Source organism: Kryptolebias marmoratus, linkage group LG5 (assembly GCF_001649575.2).
Source record: "Kryptolebias marmoratus isolate JLee-2015 linkage group LG5, ASM164957v2, whole genome shotgun sequence".
NCBI lineage: Eukaryota > Metazoa > Chordata > Actinopteri > Cyprinodontiformes > Rivulidae > Kryptolebias > Kryptolebias marmoratus.
The window spans coordinates 15,385,644-15,405,918 of NC_051434.1; the positions used below are offsets into that span (position 1 = coordinate 15,385,644).

Here is a 20,275-nt window from a genome sequence, read left to right on the forward strand (position 1 = left end):
ACTGTCCAATCCTTTATGCAAAAATGATTATATGAAACTAGTGATGATTAAACATGTACGTTAATTACAAGGTCCTAATTGACAAAGGTCTTATTTCATGTTATTTTACAGAGCAAGAGTAAATGTTACACTAAAAAGTACAAAGGAAGTTAAAGTCTGAGTGGTGTGCCTTGTTACTGAGGAACATGATACAATCTTTGTCTGCTTTTGTGACTTTTTATAAAATAGCCAGGAAATACTGCAGTTTGGATTGTCAGTTAAATTCACTTCAGTGTGTTTGGTGACTGAATCTGTCTTATCTGCATAATTGTGTCAGTGTTAAAACATATGGAGCAGATTTTACTTGGCAGGTTTTAAAGAATCTCCTAAAAGACAATTAGGGAAAAAAATAAAATAAATAAATACTGTCATGTTTTTTTTCATCAGGATATGCATTTCCTCAAAAAAATAATGGTATAATTGATAGCAATAAAAATGAATTAGGCACTAAAGCATGAGCAGGAACTTAACTTGAAAAAAGTATGCAGTCCATATATGGTAAAACTCAATATAATCAAAGCATTTTTGGGTGTCAATAATATGTCTTTGGTAAAAAAAATAAAAATAAAATGTCCAGGGTGTAAGCTGCATTAGGTGCTGTTACTCCACAGTAATATTAAATGTATGCTGATATTTGGATAAATGTTGATGCTAATCTATGTTGAATTTAAGCATAATTAATAGTGGCGTGTTGAGTTTTTAAAGCACCTGTGCATGTTGGGGGGTCAGGTTGCCAGAAGAAGCGACCATTGATCTCAGTGCAAGTGATCCTGTTGGCCCCCTGCAGAATGTAACCAGGATCACACTGGAACACCACATGATCCCCGGGCTCCCTGCTGTCGCCGCTGCGGGTGCCATTAGTTGGCATGCCTGGGTCATTGCAGGAGGTTGCAGTAGAAACTAAAGGAGGAAACAGAAGCTCGATTATTGAAACAACATAAAAAGGTTCAACATATGCAACATGACAATGTGTCTGTCACTGTTCACAAATAAACCTTTGAGTGGTGAATTTAATCCCAACAAGTCTTGTCCCTCAAACATTTCCACATTTTTCATCTGTGCTTTGTTTGTTTCTCACCAGAAAACTGCAAAGCAAAGCCTTGCTTGCTGGTGAAGAAGTCTGTGGTGAACTGCAGAGTGACAGTATTGAAGGTGCTGTGAGCATCTGGGGGCAGTGCTGAACCACTCAGCTCCCTCAGCAGGACCCCTCCATCCTGGGGACCATCCCAGAGCCGAAGCACGTCATGAACCTCCTCCGTGTGGAAAACTAGAAAGTGCAGGCTGATAAAAGAGACCAAAACAAAATACTTTAGAAACTAACTGGCGATAACTGATTTTTTTTTTTTTTGATAAGGCATTGAACACCATACTTTTTTCTACTAAAAATTAAACTTTACAGAGAGCTACAAACAAAAAAAGGGCTGTTATTTTTTTTTCCTCACTAAAAGCCATAGAGTTAACATGCCTAATTCCTAATTGATTTAGTTAAAACAAACACATTTTCCTTTTGAAAGAAGGAGACACCAAGAGTTGGATTAAGGTTCAGTTAAGGCCAAGTGCAAAATACGGAAAACAATATTGTGAGGTGCTGGATCCAAAATGTTCAATGGCAGTTCCACAGTGTCAGTCTGCAGCAGCAGTTTAAAGTCTCAGACTAGATGCCAAAAAATGATGCTGTCAAAATATCTCCCCTTCAATTCTGGGCTTAGACAGCTGTCAGCCAGCTGGTGGTCCAATGGATGTGAAATGCTGTGTTGAGCTGTACGTATATGTTGGTTTGTGCGAAGTGCACTTTTCTTAATGCTATGGATTCATCATGATATATTAATTGACAATTTATGTTTGAGCATGTGTAAGAATGTTTCAGAGGGGCAAAAATTACTTTATTCTAGACAGAAAAGATGTGACAATTTATTACAGACAGTGTACATTTCAGTGTAAAATAAAAACTTGCAATTGTTAAAAAAAGAAGAAAAACATGATGCTCTCTCTTCTATGTTTTGATGATTCTATTTAAAATGAAAAGTAAATAGCAGTGGAATCAAGATAAAGTCATTCTGATACTTAGACAGCACTTCAGTTTGTCTGTACAGCTGTAGTTATTCTACCATGTTGTCCTGAGGCTTAGGATAGATGATCATCAATCTGCCCAGGACTCAGAGTTGTATAAAAATAAGAAAAAAAAGTAGTTTTGATGAGCTCAATGATAAAAATCTGTCCCAGTCATGCAGACAAAAATCTTGGTCCCTTTAGTATCCTCATTGCATTACCCACATATACTCATAGAGCCCTAAGCTATAGATGATACAGAGGGGAAACAGCAACCCACTGATATGTCGGTTTTAGCAACAAGTCCCGCCGTTTCTGCATAATTGGTGTCAGACTCTGATTCCCGTACTGTCTGATGTGTGAGCAGTAGCCTGTGGCTACTTAACAAAAGGCTCTGTGTGTAGTGTATCCCCTAGAAAAGTCCTGTCACAGTGTTTATGAATAAAGTGCACATTAAGCAAGCAGATGCAGATAGGCGCACCAGCAAATATTCAAATAAATGCACAGTGAAATGTGTTTCTGAAGGATTCAAGGCATTACAAGGCCTGACATGAAGCATTCACATCTGGGAAGAAGATACAGAAAAAGATGCACATATGTTTTTATTTATTTTGTCTCCAAAAAGCAGCACTTCATATTACCCAAATAATTTAAAACTGGCCTAAGTATGAATTTACTCATTGCACTAGTTTATACCAGTCTCAGTGTACTATGCAGCACTGAATTAAACTCCATGTAGTAGTTACAGTGGTGACCTACTAATCACCCTTCTTATTGGTTCCCTCCATTTCAACAAACCAAAAGCTGCGTTCAAAGGTCTACAACCCTTGTCATGTGAGTACCAGAGGCAGTTAGATGTGATGCAAATATGGTTATAAACCCCCCAGGTGCTCCATCTTCCAGCAAGTTCAACAAGAAATAGTAGGGAAAATATTTCAAAGAATGTGCATAAATTAAACAAAAATAACTTGTTTGGTAGCATGTGCTTATGTGTGTCCTTTTGTATGGGGTATTAATGTGCATGTGTACAGTGTGTGTGAGTATTGACGCAGTGCTGAGGCTGTGAGTTAGCATGAGATTGGTGCTCCGGATTTGATCTGTCAGAATCAGGCACCAGTCACGTGTAGGTTCTGAGATCATGTGTCAATGGGTCTCATGTTCTAACTGCGACTCTCAGTCCTGTAAGCACTGAAAGGCAACAAATTTTGCTAAAAGACATAAATGTTTAATGGAAGATGAAAATGTGGGTGGTAAGAGAGATGTAGATTGAAGAAAAGCAGAAGGCAAGAGAGGCAAGAGGAAAAAAATGGACTGATGGTGATCAGCACTGAACTGCAGAAAGAATAGGATGATGACAGGAGGACAAGAGGTTGGTGGGGATCAGGAGACGCTCCACATGACATAGGGTTCTTTGCTGAGGGGTCGGGTGGATAGGACTGACATGGGTTGCATGTAAGGTTAATTGGTTTCTTTTATATACAGCCTCTGAAAAACATGTCTTCATGTCACTAAGAACGAAGGCTACAGGGTGTGATAGGTAGATGGTAAAAAGAGATAACGATGAAAGGATACGTGATCTACAGGTGGGTCACGAGGAAGCGTGATTGCATGAAAGCAAGTCTTGGTTCTTTTAGAGTTCTCAGCTGAACTAATTCAGTGGTAGAATATTGTTCCTATCTTTTCAATAAATTAATTCTCTAGGTTATCATATTCAAAATTGCTCTTAGTAAATTGTAAATTACATTCAAAGGAGGTTATTTTAATTTAATTATGCAGAGAAATGTAAGTTACTAATGAGAGGAATTCATTTAAGGTCCTTTCCCAGACCAACAGCACCAGGGCGTTTCTTTTGCAAGCTAAATTTCCATCTCAACTCCCGATGTAATGCATTTTTACTGAGATCGAGGATACAGGGTAGATTAGGCAAATTAAATCTGTTGAAGTGAGGCATTCCTCCTTGACTGTTTCCACCTGAGTATCAGAGATGCTTTGAACAGCAGTCTACAAAAAGGAAGTGTGTCTCAGCTGATTTAAAGGAACATCTGTTAATGATACATATTTCCATAGGATGCATTTGTATTTGTGTTAGGAATCTAACCATTGGTTAACAACAGGAGATTAATGTTTCATTGGGAAAATTAATTGGTTTGTTCTCATGATCACTGCTGCTTCTGTGTTGGCCTCCACAAGAAATGCAGTGCAATTAAACAAGAAAAATGCACCTCGGATGTGCTTACAAGAAAGGTCGTAATGTTACACGTTTTCTGTTTTTTTCAATTGTGAATGAAAACCAGTGTGAAAAGTTTTAGAGAAAAGAAATTTTCAACTTTGATTCTTTTTTGTCTGGAATTCATGTCTCTTTACTCACATCATTTATTTAATCTTGCTTAAAAAAAAAACGGAAATGTTTTGTCCGTGCGTACAGTTAACGTTCTGACGTATCGTTGGAAACCATGTTTTGAAATTTACAGCTGAGGGCTCTCCTTTACACTTGGTCCCCTCTTAACAAGATAAAATAGTTCAATCAAGTGTCAGAGAAAATGCCGCAAGGAGATAAGAAGGAGAAGAGAAGGATGGAAGAGATTTCTAAAATCTCTTTTGATTCTGCTTTAACTATTTTGTATTCATATGAGAGAAATAGAGAGAGAAATGGAGAGGGCTGAGACTCTCTCATATGAATGCAAAACAGTGTTGCTGCAATCACGAGTCCTGTGAGGAGTCTTCAGAGTAGGTGTATGTGTGCATGAAGATGATAAATAATTAAGTACATGTGGGTGTGCATGTGTGTGTGTGTGTGTGTGTGTGTGGTATGAGTCAGATGTAAGATGTAGAACAAACAGTCTTGCAGCTGCTTGAGTTCTTGAAACTGATTGTGATAGTGTGTAGAAATGTCACAATGGGAGTTAACCACATCAGTATGTGCGGCTGCGGCCCTGCGGGATCCTTCATCGGGATGCAGACGCAGCCTTACAGCGGGCTTTGAAAAGGCACTACGGCTGAAGCATCTGAGCTGCCTTGACACCTGACCCATCCAAACTGTGGTCAAAGCAATCTTTGTCCAGCTCACTTACTGTGACATAAATGATGCAACAACATGTAAGCAGTGCAAAAAGGGAAGATTGTCAAAAAAGTAAAGGCAGGAAAAGATGTGAAATTGTAGATATGATGGAAGAAGTCTCTGAACAAGCTGAAACTTTTAGTCCCCAAATGCGACATAAGATATAACGTGACTGCAGATAAAATTTAGTTCCCATGGATGCACAAGGAACATCACACGGATAAATTAAATAATTGGGTTCCAATAAAAAAGTAATGTGTTTGATAATGTTGATTAGCTGTGGCAGCTATCTTTAATTAAGATGACTCCAAAAGGTAATCATTTGTAGATGTGCAATCAATGACTACTTGCTAAGAGTTTCACTAAAATGTGTCCAGTGGTTTGGGATAAGTTTTGCTAACAAGCAAACAGGTTTGACTTCAAGAGCGAATGACAAAATATTGTGCAATATATAGTGCTTAGAGTACGAGTATGAAAGTGAATTCCCCTCGGGTCTTAGGACACCATATTTTAGCTTATTCTTTAAAGTTGGTTGGAATATAGCCAACTGTGTTTCCTAAGATCCATTGGCTGTGCCGGCCATCTTGAACTGGATTAACTCTAAACGTTAATCTGTTGTATACATACACCAAATTGCTTTACTTTCTGAAAGTTTTATTTAAATTTGTTTAGTGGTTCATTTGATATGTTGTTAACAGGCAGATAGAACCAACTCCTACAGTTAGAGGCAAAGTTTTAAAAACAGATCTCAATCTATTAGTTACCTCTTGAAGTAGAAGTCGGAGATTAGTTTCAGCTACAAACTCATCAAATTTTAGCCAAAAATCTGAAGTGTGTAAAAAAAAAGGAATGTTGAGACCTATGAGATAGACTTCATGTTTCCTCGATCACTCAACCTTCTACTCAGCTGTGAAGTCAGTGCGATGTAAATTTTGTTATCTGTGCCAGTCCACTAGGGTCTGCTGGGTCCCCTCAGCAGATGACCGCATACAGCCCAAAATTTTGTGAATGTGCACCAGAGACACAACAGACTGCGATTTAAACCACGAGCAGAGAAAAGAAAACAACAAGGTTGCTTGTTTTTGAGAAAATACTCTGTGAGGAGATTGTCTGTTTTCAACAACTGGATAATTTATTGCTGAAGAATAACAAGTACACAAAAACAGCATCAAAGTCTTAGTGAGAAATCACAGTTTATATATATATAGTCACCCCCAAACTGGAGCAGTGGATAAAACAGATCCCAGGAACAACATCAGACACCTCAGTCCAGAAATGTGCAGTTCTAGGCACAGCCAAGATACTGCGCAGAACCCTCAAGCTCCCTGGCCTCTGGTAGAGGACCCAAGCTCAGAGGATGAAAAAGAGACCACCCGCGGAGGGTGAAAAGGGATTTTTATATATATATTTCTTTTCCTTTCAATAGATAGCTGATAAACCAGGACATTATAGCCTCCTATTAGGCTGGGGCTTAAATTGTAGACCCCTCAGTCAAAAGCCATGCTGCAGCTGACTCAAAAATAGTTGAGAGCTTGTGCACAACAGCATGGTCCCAACGGCATGAAGACATGGAGAAGCATGTCAAAGCCTTAATTACACTGAGCTGCCTTACAGTGTTAATAACTAATATTGATGTAAACTGCCAGAATAGTGTAATAATCAGAACTAAACACCATATTTTACAATATAACTTTCAAATTGAATGACGTGTTTTACTAAAAACTGACAATGCTAAATTAAGACTTCTAGATGGCTCATCTGATTTGTGCAGCTGTGACCACTGGAAGTTACATCAGTGAAATGGCTCATTGCCTTCCTCTTCAGCACTGTTTATTTGCTCTTGTATCATCTTCATGTGCACGTCTTCCACTCTCTGCTTCCTGTCTATATTCTACTACCATCAATAACTCTTGACAAACCTGTCAGTAGGCTTTTTAGATGCCTGCTGTCACAGTATTGCAGCTCTCCCATAAACTCTGTGCAGCTCGCTGTGTGCCATCTTCACCTGCATCATCTGGTATACAAGAAATCCCTGGGCTAATGCATTGCAAATTCTTCTCAATTATGAATTAAGGGCGTAGGATCAAAGGCACAGATAAGGAGAATACCTAACAGAGGCTTGCCAGAGAGCCAGGGGTAGTGAAGGCACAAATCAGCCTAAACTACAAATCAGGAGAGACTGGGGAATGTCAAATGTCGCAGGATAAGGAAGAGCAAAAACAGCTGAATAAATTCACACAGTCAATACAGAGCTGTATGCTATGATACAAAATGAATAAATGCAGTGATCAATAAACCAGGACATCTTTTTTTTATTATGTGAATCAAACAGTAAACTAAAGCTGAAAAGCTTCCTAGAATAAACTAAAAATGAAGATGGCTGTCCTAAATACTCATAGTCCTACCACATAAATAATGCTAAACATTTGCCGCCACTTGGGAGCACAAGCCAGTGTATCTCTCGTGCTGCTCCCAAGCCTGGGTAAATGGTGAAGGTTGTGTAAGCAAGGGCATCCGGCGTAAAACACTTTTGCCAAAACAAACATACAAGCTCACCCAAGCGACACAATACCAGTTCAGTCGAGGCCCGGGTTAACAATTACTGCTACCAGTGTTGTTGACAAACAATGTGCCTGCAGAAATTGTGCTAATATTAGTTGAAGACCACAAGGAGGAAAACATGCTAGAAGACAGAGAGTGAAGAGGAAAGTCAAGAGTGTAGGACTGAGGGTAGCAACTCTAAATGTAGAGACAATGACAGGCAAAGGTAGAGAGCTGGTTGACATGATGCAGAGGAGGAAGGTAGATGTGTTATTTGTCCAAAAGACTAAGTGGAAGGGCAGCAAGGCTTGCAGCATTGGGCCAGGGTTTAAGCTGTTTTACCATACTGTGAATAGAAGAGAAAAGAGAGAAGAAGAAATTCTGGAAGGATCTTGATGAAGTGATAGAGAGTATTTCCAGGGAGGAGAAAGTGGTGATTGAAAAAGATCTGAATGCATATGTTGGTGAAGGAAACAGAGACAGGTATAGAGACAGGTAGGAAGGTACGTGGTGTGTTATCTGGACAGAGAAAAGATGATAAGGAAAACTGGTGGTGGAAGGTTGAAGTGCAGGAAGTTATCCAGAGGAAGAGCTTTGCCAGAAAGAAATGGGACAGCGAGAGGACTGAAGAGAGTAGACAGGAATATAAGGAGATGCAACATAGGGCAAAAAGGGATGTAGCAAAGACAAATCAGAAGACGTATGCTGAGTTGTACAAGAGGCTGGACACTAAGGAGGGAGAGAAGGACTTGTATCGACTGGCAAGACAGAAGGATCAGGCTGGAAAGCATGTGCAGCATGTGAGCCTTGTTAAAGATAGAAAAGGTAAAGTTCTAAGAAGATAGAAGAGTTTGATGGAAGGATGGAATGAGTAATTTGAGGAGCTAATGAATGAAGAGAATGAAAGGGAAAGAAGAGGATAGGTCATAGAAACTGTGGACCAGGAAGTGGAAAAGATTAGTGAGGATGAAGTCCGGAAAGCTTTGAAGAGGATGAAGTTGGGGAAGGCAGTTGGACCTGATGACATGCCAGTGGAAGTATGAAAATGGTGAGGAGAGATGGCAGTGAGATTTTTGACTCAATTATTCAAGGGCATTTTTGAGAGTGAGAAAATACCTAAGGAATAGAGGAGACGTGCTGGTGCCAATTTTAAGAACAAGGGTGATGTAGCAACTACAGGGGAATTAATTTGATGAGCCACATGATGAAGATCTGGGAGAGAGTTGTGGAAGCTAGACTTAGACAAGAGGGAACTATTTCTGAGCAGCAGTATGGTTTTATGTCATAAAAGAGCAGCACATATGCCATTTTTGCTTTGAGGATGTTGATGGAGAAGTGCAGAGAGGGTCAGAAAGTCCTTTATTGTGTTCCTGTGGATTTAGAAAAAGCATATGACAGGGAGCTGAGGGAGGAGCTGTGATGTTGTATGAGGAAACCTGGAATGTCTGAGAAGTATGTTAGACTGGTACAGGACATGTATGAGGACATCAGGACAGTGGTGAAGTGTGCTGTTGGAGTTACATGAGGTACAGCACAGATTAAACGACTGTTTATAAAGGCCAGACCAAGATGGTTTGGACTTGTGCAGAGGAGGGACAGTGGGTATATGGGTAGAAGGATGTTAGAGATGCAGCTGCCGGGAAAAAGATACAAGGAAGGCCAAAGATGAGATATATGGAAGCAGTAAGAGAGGACATGCAGGTAGATGGAGTGAGGACTGAGAATACAAAAGACAGAGGTAGATGGAGGAAAATGACTTGCTGTGTAGACCCCTGAAAAGGAAGCAACCAAAAATAAAAAAAATATAAAAAAAGAGGAAGATTTGCTGCCGTCTGAGTTTTTGTCTGCATGCACTATCAAATGTAATATAAATCAATTTATTTTACATTTTTGTTATAAATAACCGCAAGGGCATAACCTCAGATAGTACTGATTTATATGTTCGGCTGTTGCCCACCTCTAAACAAACTTCTTGCAACACATTGAGTAATTTTACGAACAGAAAACAAACAAAACAAATTTGCCCTTCACTGCTTAACTGGCTAAAACTGGAGAAACATGTTTATAGATGCATATAAAAAGATGTGAGCCTTTCCCTTACCATTTAATGTGCTAGTGTACAGAGCCTCACATCAAAGGACTAAGTTGGAAATATATGCAAATATGTATAAGGCATGAACATGCAATATTCATCCAAGTGATCATATTGGAAGTTAATCCAATTCAGGAAAGAAAAAAGATAGACGTCCCACTTTTTCCTCCACATTTTTCATTTCATCCATAAGAATTCAAAAATTTAAGACTTCTTTAAATAACACTGTTCGATGCGCAGTTTCTTTGGGAATCTCAGCATTTGAGACCATTGCATTAAATAATCCTGTAGCTTTATCAGGAAGTATCGTCATGAAGTAGCAGATTGCATTCTAAATAAATATAACACACTGTTAAATAGCCAACTACTTCAATGGCCAAAATGTATTTAGAAACTGGGTGACCTCAATATTTCTAATTTTATTTAATTTGAAATGCATAGACTGTTTTTACCTTTATCTTACCAGGTGAAATGTTTGAGAACCAGCTCTCATTTACAAACATGACTTGGTTTTGATTTTGCACTTTGGCTGAAATGATTTAGAAAATTTTTTCCATCATACATACGGTATACAGTTGTGTTAAAGTTCAGTATATGTTTTTACAAGTCTAAGCTTATATCCATCAGGATATGATATGCCTAACAGGAAAAAAAAACCTTGAACAACTAGATGACCTCTGATAAATCAAACAGAATTTCCAGTCCAACCAATTCAAACTAAACGACTGCTGTGGCTTTGTTTTGATGAAATTCATGAACTTTGCATAGTATGAAAACTTTAGACTCTGAGGTGCCATGTTTTCTTTTCACCCTGTTGTAACTCAGCCATCAGCCAACAACAACTCAGTGAAGATTGATTACACAGCAGCCTGAGAGAATGATGAATACGTCTGCAAAATGGGGGGACGAATCTGAAAGTATATTGAAAGGTGGTTGATAAAAAAAAAGTTGGTAAAAAACAATATAATAAAAAACCAAAAAAGTTAAAAGGAGAACTAAAGGTTTTGCTCAGACCTAATAGTGCTTCCTGGGGCCGCCTCAATGGTCCAAACACAGTTCAGGTTGTGCTCATATGGAGCTGGGTAGCCCGGAGACAGGATACGACCAGCGGGCTCGTCCTTAATGGTCCCCCCACATTCGGCTAAAGAAGTGAAAACAGACAGATGATAAGAGAAGATAAACATTGGTTTAAAGGGTGAAAAGAAAGAGGAACAAACAGTACAGCAAGGTTGACATACCTAAATAACAAAATTCACATCTTCCCACTTCCAGAGAACTGTGGCTAATCAGTTTGGTCTCGTTGTTATTACATACAGCACAGCAATCAGTATAATAACTGTGATGCACTACATCAGCTTTTTTTTTCCTCCCTCTCTTCTCAATTTGAATGATGAGAGGCAGAGCAGCCAGCTCAGAATACACATGTGTCAGGCTTAGAAAAAAAAAAAAAAACAGAATATCTGAACCCTGATCTCATCTTGTTGTTTTGGAAACCTGCTGGATCTGTTGAATGACAAAAAAATCTACTTATCAAACTCAAATTCAGGCCAGCTTTAGAACATGACATTATAAATAACACTTAAAAACACATGTATTATAAATCATATATATATATAATATTTGTACAGTATGCACATAACAGCATCAGAAAGCAATAGAATTTAGACAGGCATCAGATAAAATCAGGAAAACAGAATCACCTTTTAAGCAGAAGTGGCATTTAGCGTATAAACACACAGGTCAGTTTTAGTGTATCAATCAGGCAACCAACCAATCGATCAGCCAAACAAAGTTGAAACAGCTAGTTGAAGCTCTGACAGAAAAACATTTTCCTGAAAACAGCTCAAATGATACCTTGCCATTAAAAATGCTCTGTGACTGAAAGGAAGTCTTCAGCCTCTCTTCATTTTAGGGTTGGATGGGGATAAAAAGAAAAAATACTTCCAAACACCTTTAAGTGTATTCCTTCACATTTTTAACTTTGTTTTATGAGACAGGGGGAAAAAAAGTGTTCTTCCTTTTTTTTCCTTTCCTTTGAAAGAATAATTATTTCTTTAAACAAAAGGAGAATGGGGGCTGAGGAATCATGGCAATTAGGAGGAAATAAAGCTGGATGCCAAATTATCAATGACAAACTAAGAGAGTAGAAGTTATAGCTGACCCAGCAGAAAAATACAAACTATAAAGCAACAGTGAAAAAAGAAAGGAACCAACAAAAAGTGACAAACTGGTTTCTACAAACAGACATTTATTTTTGATTATTTTGCAAATTATAAACACAGGAGTATATTGTATATACCTAAAAATATAACCTATTTTTTTCTACTTCCAATTTATTAAAGAAGGTGTAACCAAAGATATGAACATGCAGAATAAACCTTCTTACTCCTGTTGAGATTAAAGATTACTATGATTGCCTTACTCTTTAGGTTTTTTAAATGTGAAAATAGGCTGTTTGAAGAACTAAAAAAATAAGAAGACTGATCTGCCGTTTCACTAGCCTGTTTTTGAACATGAAAAAAGTAACTTTTTTGGCTTCATCACTCTGTTAAAACAATCATAAATGGTTTCTTTAAACGTCACTTTTCAGGTAATGTTCAGAGGTGCAGTGGTAAAGAAAGGCAGCTAAAAGTTTTTGTTTTGTTTTTTTACATGTGCAGGCTTACTGAACAGTAAGTGTTGTGCTAGTAAGAATTTAATTGCTCTAATGTAATGTACTTGTCAGCATAAAAATGTGATATTTTACTTCATCCGAGAACACCATCTCCTCGCCGTCACCGATTGTCATGAGTTGTAGAGCAGCTTGTGAAAAACTGCACCACAACTCAAAATTCTGATGATCTGTTTACAGTTACTATTTTAACGCCTCGTTGTTTTGACATAAATTTCCTTCGCAGGCAAACAAATACATGTAATGTGTTTTACAAAATGTCAGTGGGTGGACCAGCTGACAATATTTATGTATGACTTGGCATGGTAAAAAAAGAGCATATCTGAGCTGTGACTCAAATGCTTTTAATAGAAGTTTTCTCTCATTTATTTGGCTCTGTTAAAAAAGGAATAGGTCCAGCAGCTAGTTATTGCATTTAGAACCATGGAGGAGGAAAGGTTGGACAGTGGTGTTTCTATTTAATAATACAAGCTGTCATACTCCTCTGAACAGCTGATAATATGTCAAATTTACCCACCCCCGCTGTTGGAGCCTGCCTCTTAATATGACTGCAGCACTTCAGACTTGTGCCGTGTCAGATTTCTGTCGCAAAATGTTACAGAAAAGCACAAGTGGGGTAATTCACACTTGACACAGGGACGTTTAGCTCCTGTCAGATTAATAAAGACGAAGCTATTTCTTTTGTCCTGCATTTTGATGCAAAAATAATAAAAACAAAACAACAACAAAAAACTGCTGTCATGGCAGTGAAAGTCACTCAGAGACTTTAACCTTTCAGTCTCTGCGTTTAAGAAGCATCTTTCTAAATGTCAACTTCCAAGATTTATATATAGATATATAACACCCAGCTCACCCCTGCATGGGTGTGCTATCACTTAAAGCTTAGGTCCTCTACCAGAGGCCTGGGAGCTTGAAGGTTCTACACAGTGTCTTTGCTGTTCATAGGACTGTGATCTTCTGGACAGAGATCTCTGAGGTTGTTCCTGGGATCTGTTGGAGCCAGTCTTCCAGTGTGGGGGTCACAGCACCAAGTGCTCTGATGACCACTGGCACCACTGAGATCTTCACTGTCCACAGCTTCTCTTTTTCCTCTTTCAGCCCTTTGATATTTCTCCAGCTTCTCATGTACCATCTTATTGATGTTACCACTGCCTCCATCTGTTTGTCTGATTGGTTAATGCCGTCACCCGTTTGTCAGTCTGGTTCTGGAAGTCTCACAATATAATTGCCCTGCCGTTCTCCACCACTCTTGGTCGGGTCTCCCACTTTGACTGTGAAAACTCCAGTCCATACTTGGAACAGATGTTCTTGTACACTGTTCCAGCCACTTGGTGATGGTGTTCCATATACGCTTTGCCTGCCTGCATTTTACATCCTTCTATTATGTGCTGGACTGTCTGACATCTTGAGTCCTGTCTGATATGATGGACCCCAGCCTCTATTGCTCCGCCATGATTAGTGCTTCTGTGCTGTCCTTCAGTCCAGCCCTCTTTAGCTACTGGTAGGATTTGTTGATTTCAGCCACTTCCTCAATCTGCCAGTTGTACATGCTGTGGAGGGGCTTATCTTTCCATGATGGTCCCTCCTGTTCTTCCTTTTACACATTAGGTTTCTGTTGTCTGAGACATTCACTAAATATATAATGTCTATATGCAGCTGTTCAGTTATGATACATGTATGCTGCATGAGGAATCTAAAAGGCATTTTTTATCTGTTCTATCAATTAACAAATACAGCTTATTTACACACGACATTAATGTGCAAATAATGTGTGATATGCAAGAAAGATTTTCTGCAATTTTGTATACATATTAGACAAGCACTGTAGTGCATGTTAAATTATCACTATCTTAATAACTTTGCAACTACCCAAGAATTGCTCAGCCTTACAATTCATATCATCTATGAGAGGATGCAAGTAATTATCTTCTTCGTGTTTTTTCTTTCTTTCTCTTTACTTACTTTGCCTTTTCTTCAAGTATTTAGTACGTCCAGACTGTTTAAAAGTCCCAGCATTAGACAGAACCACATTCTCACACCTACATTTAACCCAACTAGTAAAATATAATCTGTACTAAAAAGCATGGCAAGGGGGACATGTTCAGGGATATTCAGTTGGGTGAATGTTGTTTACAGCCAGACATGAAATTACCTGTCAGTAAAGGCTGAAAAGGGAGCTGAGCGATACTATTCTAATCAGCTTGGCCAGTGTGTCAAAGAACACCTGTCGACCAGTTTTTTTCTTTTTCTTTTTTTTCCTTCTTCCTTTTTCCCTTGCCCTTCCTCTCCTTTTCTTGGCTGTTAGCTAAAACATTGATAAAATGTTTAACGAAAAAAAACAAAAAAAAACAAACAAGGAATTTAACTCAGTATCTGTAAAATTTACTGAGTTATAGCCATTTTTGTGTTTGCCAAGGTTGATTAGCTACTGTGGTCAACTAGAATCAGGTTGACCCCAAAGGTTAATTAGTTGTAGTACCTATTTTGTTTTTTGAGAGGCTCACTCAAATCTTTTATGTGGTTGGTGAGATATTTTGCTAAAAGAACCTCAGGGTTTCAATCTTGCTTCTTGAGGTCAGTATTGTTGTAATTTAAAAAAATAGAACTTTTAAAGTAATATGCAATTAAGAACTAATACAAATGTGAAACTGTAAACTGAGCTGTCAATTTCCAATAATAAGGGGAAACATGTAAACACTTTCCCTAAAACAAGGTATACATTAAAACCCAAAAGATTTTTTTTTTTTAAATCTGAACCACTAATGCTGTCATTAAGATGAGGAACTGGGTCAGAAATCAGCTAAAAGACTTAAAGCTGGTTGGATTAGCAGTGAGCATAACAGTCCAAAAAACACAGCTAAATACTGTAAGATGATCCATTACGCAATATAATGCAACATTTTTTTTGCCCTATTTAACATAAAACAGAAAAACTTAGTGATGTAAGAAAAGGTAATAATTCACTGACCTAAGACTACCGGAGGCTTTTGATTTCATGGTACTGTATAAGATTGGTTAATTTCTGCTGGGGATTTCAACTTTCTGTTGGAGGAGTTTTTGTACAAAATCACTTTTTTGTGGTTTTTAACATTCAATGAAGTGTAGTTAGTCCAGATACTATTAGGTGTTTAAGTTTTGTTAACATGTTTATGAAACACGACAGGAACCTCGGAACATTACATTTTTGGTGATAAAACTAACTTAATATAAACTTAATGATATATCTTCAGATAGTTTTGTTTAAAGACTTTAGTAATTCCTATAGGGTTAGAGTTATATGCTAGAATCCTGAACAGAAATTAAAAATGTAATGTTAATTACCTCTGGGATAAAACCAGTAAATAATATAACTTACCAACACACAATGGAAGTGGGCTGTCCCAGGCCCTCCTCTCCCCCCTTAGGCAGGTGAGCACCTCGGGGCCTTTCAGGGTGTAGCCCGGGTCACAGCTGTATGACACTGTGCTCCCTGCAAAATGACCCTTATCTTCTCGTTTGTAGCCAAACTGGGGAACACCTGGATCTTCACATTTAACCAGTTCAAAACCTTTAAAAAAACAGTAAGTGAAAAAACGTGAATATATTGGATTTTTAAGTAGAAAGAGAAGCAAAATTAGAAAATTAACTTTCCTTTATGTATAAGGCAGAGGATGTCACTTACTAGTGAAGTGCAATTCAAAGCCTTTGCTGGTGTTTTCTGCATTGCTGATGAACTCCAGCCACATGGAGCTGGAGGTGGAGTTCAAGGTTGTGTCCAGCAGCTCGTTGCCTGTAAATACCCCCAGGAGACGAGCCTTATTGCTGCTGCCATCAAAGACCTGGAAGGTGGAGACCGAGGGAGAGTGAGAGAACGAAAAGAAGCATCAAGTGTGCAAACACAAATTTGCTAACAAAGCTGCAGAAACATTTATGCAGGATACATCTCCCACCACCCCCTCACTTTGAGCACGTCATCCTCCTCCAACCTAAAGTCCCGCGCCCATAGCTGAATGCCTTTGCCGGGCTGTGTCTGGATAGAGTAGATGCATTCGTGGTTGTTGCCGTAGTAACCAGGGTAGTTGGGTGAGAGCAGCACCCCTTGCATGCCAGTCACGGATGAGCCACATTCAGCTAGTGAAAAAGAGAGGGATTGGAGAGCCAGGCAGAGACAGACAGAGGGAGAAGAAGTTGTGTTGGAGGGAGCAGAGGACATGTCAATCGCTATATGCTTGAAACTCAGAGTGTATTTATTCATGCTGTCATGCACAGGGATAGGGGAGAGGTGATGGGGAGAGGACTATGGTCACTGACTGTACCTGAATGTTGAGTGGCACATCATCATAATCACACTGCAATCTGAATATGATTAACTGTAATTTCAGCTCTATCCGAAAATTGCTATTCATGAGTCCCATCAGGGGGAAAAAAAAGTCGAAAAAGGACAACATTTTCTAGAGCAAAATTGCTGCCAGAATTGAAATGACTACAAATGTATCCTGGCTTTGAAAACCTTGAATGCAGCAAGGTATAATAAAGTAAGATTAGACTGTATTCACAGAGAAGTAGCAAGTTTCTAAAATAGGGCAGGCTGTAAAAAGAAAAAAAAAAGTGTGAAACTATCAAAATGTCTTTTCACCGTCATACTTCAAAGATCTCATCAAGAGGCAGAAACATCAAGAAACTACAAACTGGCAGCCTAAAGCTACAGACAACAAACATGAGCACAAAAAGGAAGCTATTTACATGAGTTTTTTTGTTTGGAAGTTGACTGATCTAGTTTAAACTTACCTAAAAAGCTAAAACAAACAGTTTGAAACAAACTGATACATTTGGTGTTTTTAAAGAAAACTAAATTGCAATACAATTGAACTGTTCTCATACACAAACTTAAAGATTTATATTGTTTTTAAGTTTAAATACTACTTTAACAGTGCTTTTAGTAGATTCTAGTGAGACATGCAAAGGGCAAACACAAGCAGGTCAGCAACTGCCAGGATCTGTCATTTAACTATGATTATGGCCATTAGCATCCAATTCAGTTTCATATCAACAAATAAAAGAAGCAGTAAATGTTTGTTGGGTCATAAAATCAGCATTCTGACCTAAATCTTGACCTGTCATTTTCCAAAGCATTAGAAACAAGTAACATCTTTAATTAACCCATTTCAGGTTTTTGATGTCATTCTCATTAAAACTGCTGCCCTATATAATTTAGACAAAGTCACACAGGCTGTCTCTGGGAAGCTGTCCAATGAGGAGACAAAATGTGGGCGTATAAAGAGGCGTTAATGAGCTATAACAAAGAAAATGCCAAATTTTCTAATATAACTGATGCTATTTGTAAGCTACCTAATTATGAAAGAATGTGAAAAGGCTCGTGTGATGAAAATACAGTTGGAGAATGGGGTGGGGGGTGGGGGGTGATAAAGCTAAAAAATAAAGCATGGGACCACCTACCAACACACCTTGGCAGAGGGGAGCTCCACACTCGCCTCCTGCCCCCTAAGCACACCACCCGCGCTGGACCCTCGAGCCTGTAACCTGGGAAACAAGAAAAGATGAGGGCATCGCCGACTCCATACTGAAGACCTTTCCTAGTACTGTAGGGTGGGATTCCAGGATCCTCGCAAGGCTCCAAATCATACTCTGAAAAACAGGCACAGAAAAAACAGGAACACAATAAGAACATCATACTGCCACATTCACGTGATGATAAAAAAGATGTAGTGCTGATGGAGACAAAGTGTTTTAAGTGTTTTTATGAAAATTTTATCACTGCCTTTGGTGTGTATATGTAAAATAATAAAATTATTAGATTAAAACTTTTGTTATTTTTTCAATAGTTGTTTCAACACGTAAAAAAGTTACATAAATATATATTTAAATTCTTACTTTTCCAATCTAAGTTTAGATTAAAGCAATAGAAAACCAAAGTTCACATTATCAAAATTAATAAAGAAAAGCCTTAAACTGGACTTTAAAAAAATTCTTAAATTATCCAATTCAACAATTACTCCATCTTTTCATACATTGTTGGTATTTGGCATTTCAGACTTTAACAGCAGTTTATCAGTAGTTAGCAAATATTTTAGCTGTAGCTTGAGCTAAAAGATGCTGTGTGATGCAACAAATGAGCTCACTAATAAAAAAAAGTCCAACATTTTCCTAAGTTTATATGCTCAAAGGTTCTTCAGTCGCCCTCCCTTTCTCAGTCTTATTGTCCTCTACACAATAAGCACAGTTCAGCATCAAGTGTCCCAGTTTTCTTCTCTGAGTGACTAAATGTACTTTTTTCTTACCTGAGAAAGTAATGTTAAATCCCTCGTATGAAACTGAGAAGTCAGAGAGAAAGCGGATCTGTGCTGTGTAGTTTCCAAACAGGCCGGCACTGAGAGGTGGAGGCAATGTGGAGCCCGTCAGTCTCCACAGGGGCTGAGAGAAACTGCCGTTCTCGGTTACCAACAAATGGTCATGAGGACTCTCCAGGTGGAAGGTGTGAAAGGTGAACTGTACACCTGATTTAGAAAAAAATAAGAAAAACCCATCAGTATTTTTTTTTACTTAAAAGAGAAAATGATGGTTGCTTGAATACACTTTATCTAAGTAAGAATGAGTTTCAATTTGCAATGCTAGACTGAATTTTATATTTAATTAAGCATTCAGGAGAAACAACACTCAGTTTTAGACTGCATACAAAATGAATTTGACATCCTCCTTGGCTACAACCTATCAAACACACCAACCCAGAGCAAGCATCTGCAAATAAGGCTGTGTCAAATTGATGAGAGAGCTCGACCAAAAGGGACATGACTGGAAAGCTGTCCCGTGGCACTGTAGCCCCAGGCCAGCCTCTCAGCAATCCACTCTTACAAAGACAGCTTGTTCGACAAAATAAAAAAGGCCACTCAGTGGGGAGGAATGACATTGTGAGGAAAATTAAACCTGACTGCTGCATGTTTTGACACAGAATTTCTCTGCTAACCTTTGCCATGGGAGGTCTCGATTATCCATGTGCAGTTCAGGTTATGTGGGTAAAAGTCAGGAAAGCCAGGAGACAAGATGGTTCCAGTGTTACCCTGGATGTAACCTCCACACAGTGCTGTCAACAAGAGCACATGAAAACAGGGAAGGATGGATAGATATGAGACAGAACTAAGACACGTTAACACTTCAAGAAAATACAGCCAAAAGTTATCTGTGTGTTCACTTTGTAATAAAAGGTATTTTACAAGTACCCTTCAACACAGAGTAAAAAAAGAAAGAGTGGTATTATCAATATTAGTAGAGTGGGTGGAAATCAATACTGTCCTCAAATATAAGTGTTTACAGATGAGGAAAAGGAAAAACTTAAAGCGTAGGATCACTGCTGTTCATATAAAACATTTCCAAAACATGAAGCAGAAACTCCAAATTTAAAACAAGAATAACTTAAATGTTTTCACTTGTATGGATTTTGTAATGACGCAGAAATAGTATACTTTAATTGTGACGCAATATGAAGCAAAGTGCTGAAGATGTTTCATCGGTGAGAGCACACAACAATAAATTCAGCTTTAATCCCATTTATGAGGAGGGAGATATCTGCCAGGCAGCTTTTCATTTCTAGGTCAATTTAATGGAACATACCATCGCAGCTAGGCAGGGGGCGACTCCACTGAAAATTGGGTTCACACTCTAAAGGCTCCATGTCACTCAGTGTGTACCCGGCATCACAGCTAAATGTCACCAAAGCACCCACATAGAAGTCATTGCCGTGCCGCTGTCCATTGACAGGTATGCCAGGATCCACACAGTGATCTGACTGTAGCTGCAGAGCTGGAGAGAAGGGGGACCACAGAGAGAAAAT

General features: G+C 38.6%; 1 protein-coding gene across 2 annotated transcripts in view; it reads right to left on the minus strand.

Annotated features, from left to right (window-relative positions):
* The window catches only part of csmd2 (CUB and Sushi multiple domains 2), a 167,204-nt gene that overhangs the window by 68,346 nt on the left and 78,583 nt on the right, over nucleotides 1–20,275 (minus strand). For both annotated transcript variants that reach the window (XM_037975734.1, XM_017421301.3), the window contains 10 exons: nucleotides 20,056–20,244; nucleotides 19,412–19,528; nucleotides 18,729–18,944; nucleotides 17,887–18,075; nucleotides 16,391–16,560; nucleotides 16,112–16,268; nucleotides 15,806–15,997; nucleotides 10,794–10,920; nucleotides 1,118–1,320; nucleotides 748–939 (listed from right to left, as the gene is read on the minus strand). In XM_037975734.1, the coding sequence (XP_037831662.1) occupies nucleotides 748–939; nucleotides 1,118–1,320; nucleotides 10,794–10,920; nucleotides 15,806–15,997; nucleotides 16,112–16,268; nucleotides 16,391–16,560; nucleotides 17,887–18,075; nucleotides 18,729–18,944; nucleotides 19,412–19,528; nucleotides 20,056–20,244 (1,752 nt within the window). The remainder of the gene's footprint in view (nucleotides 1–747; nucleotides 940–1,117; nucleotides 1,321–10,793; nucleotides 10,921–15,805; nucleotides 15,998–16,111; nucleotides 16,269–16,390; nucleotides 16,561–17,886; nucleotides 18,076–18,728; nucleotides 18,945–19,411; nucleotides 19,529–20,055; nucleotides 20,245–20,275) is intronic.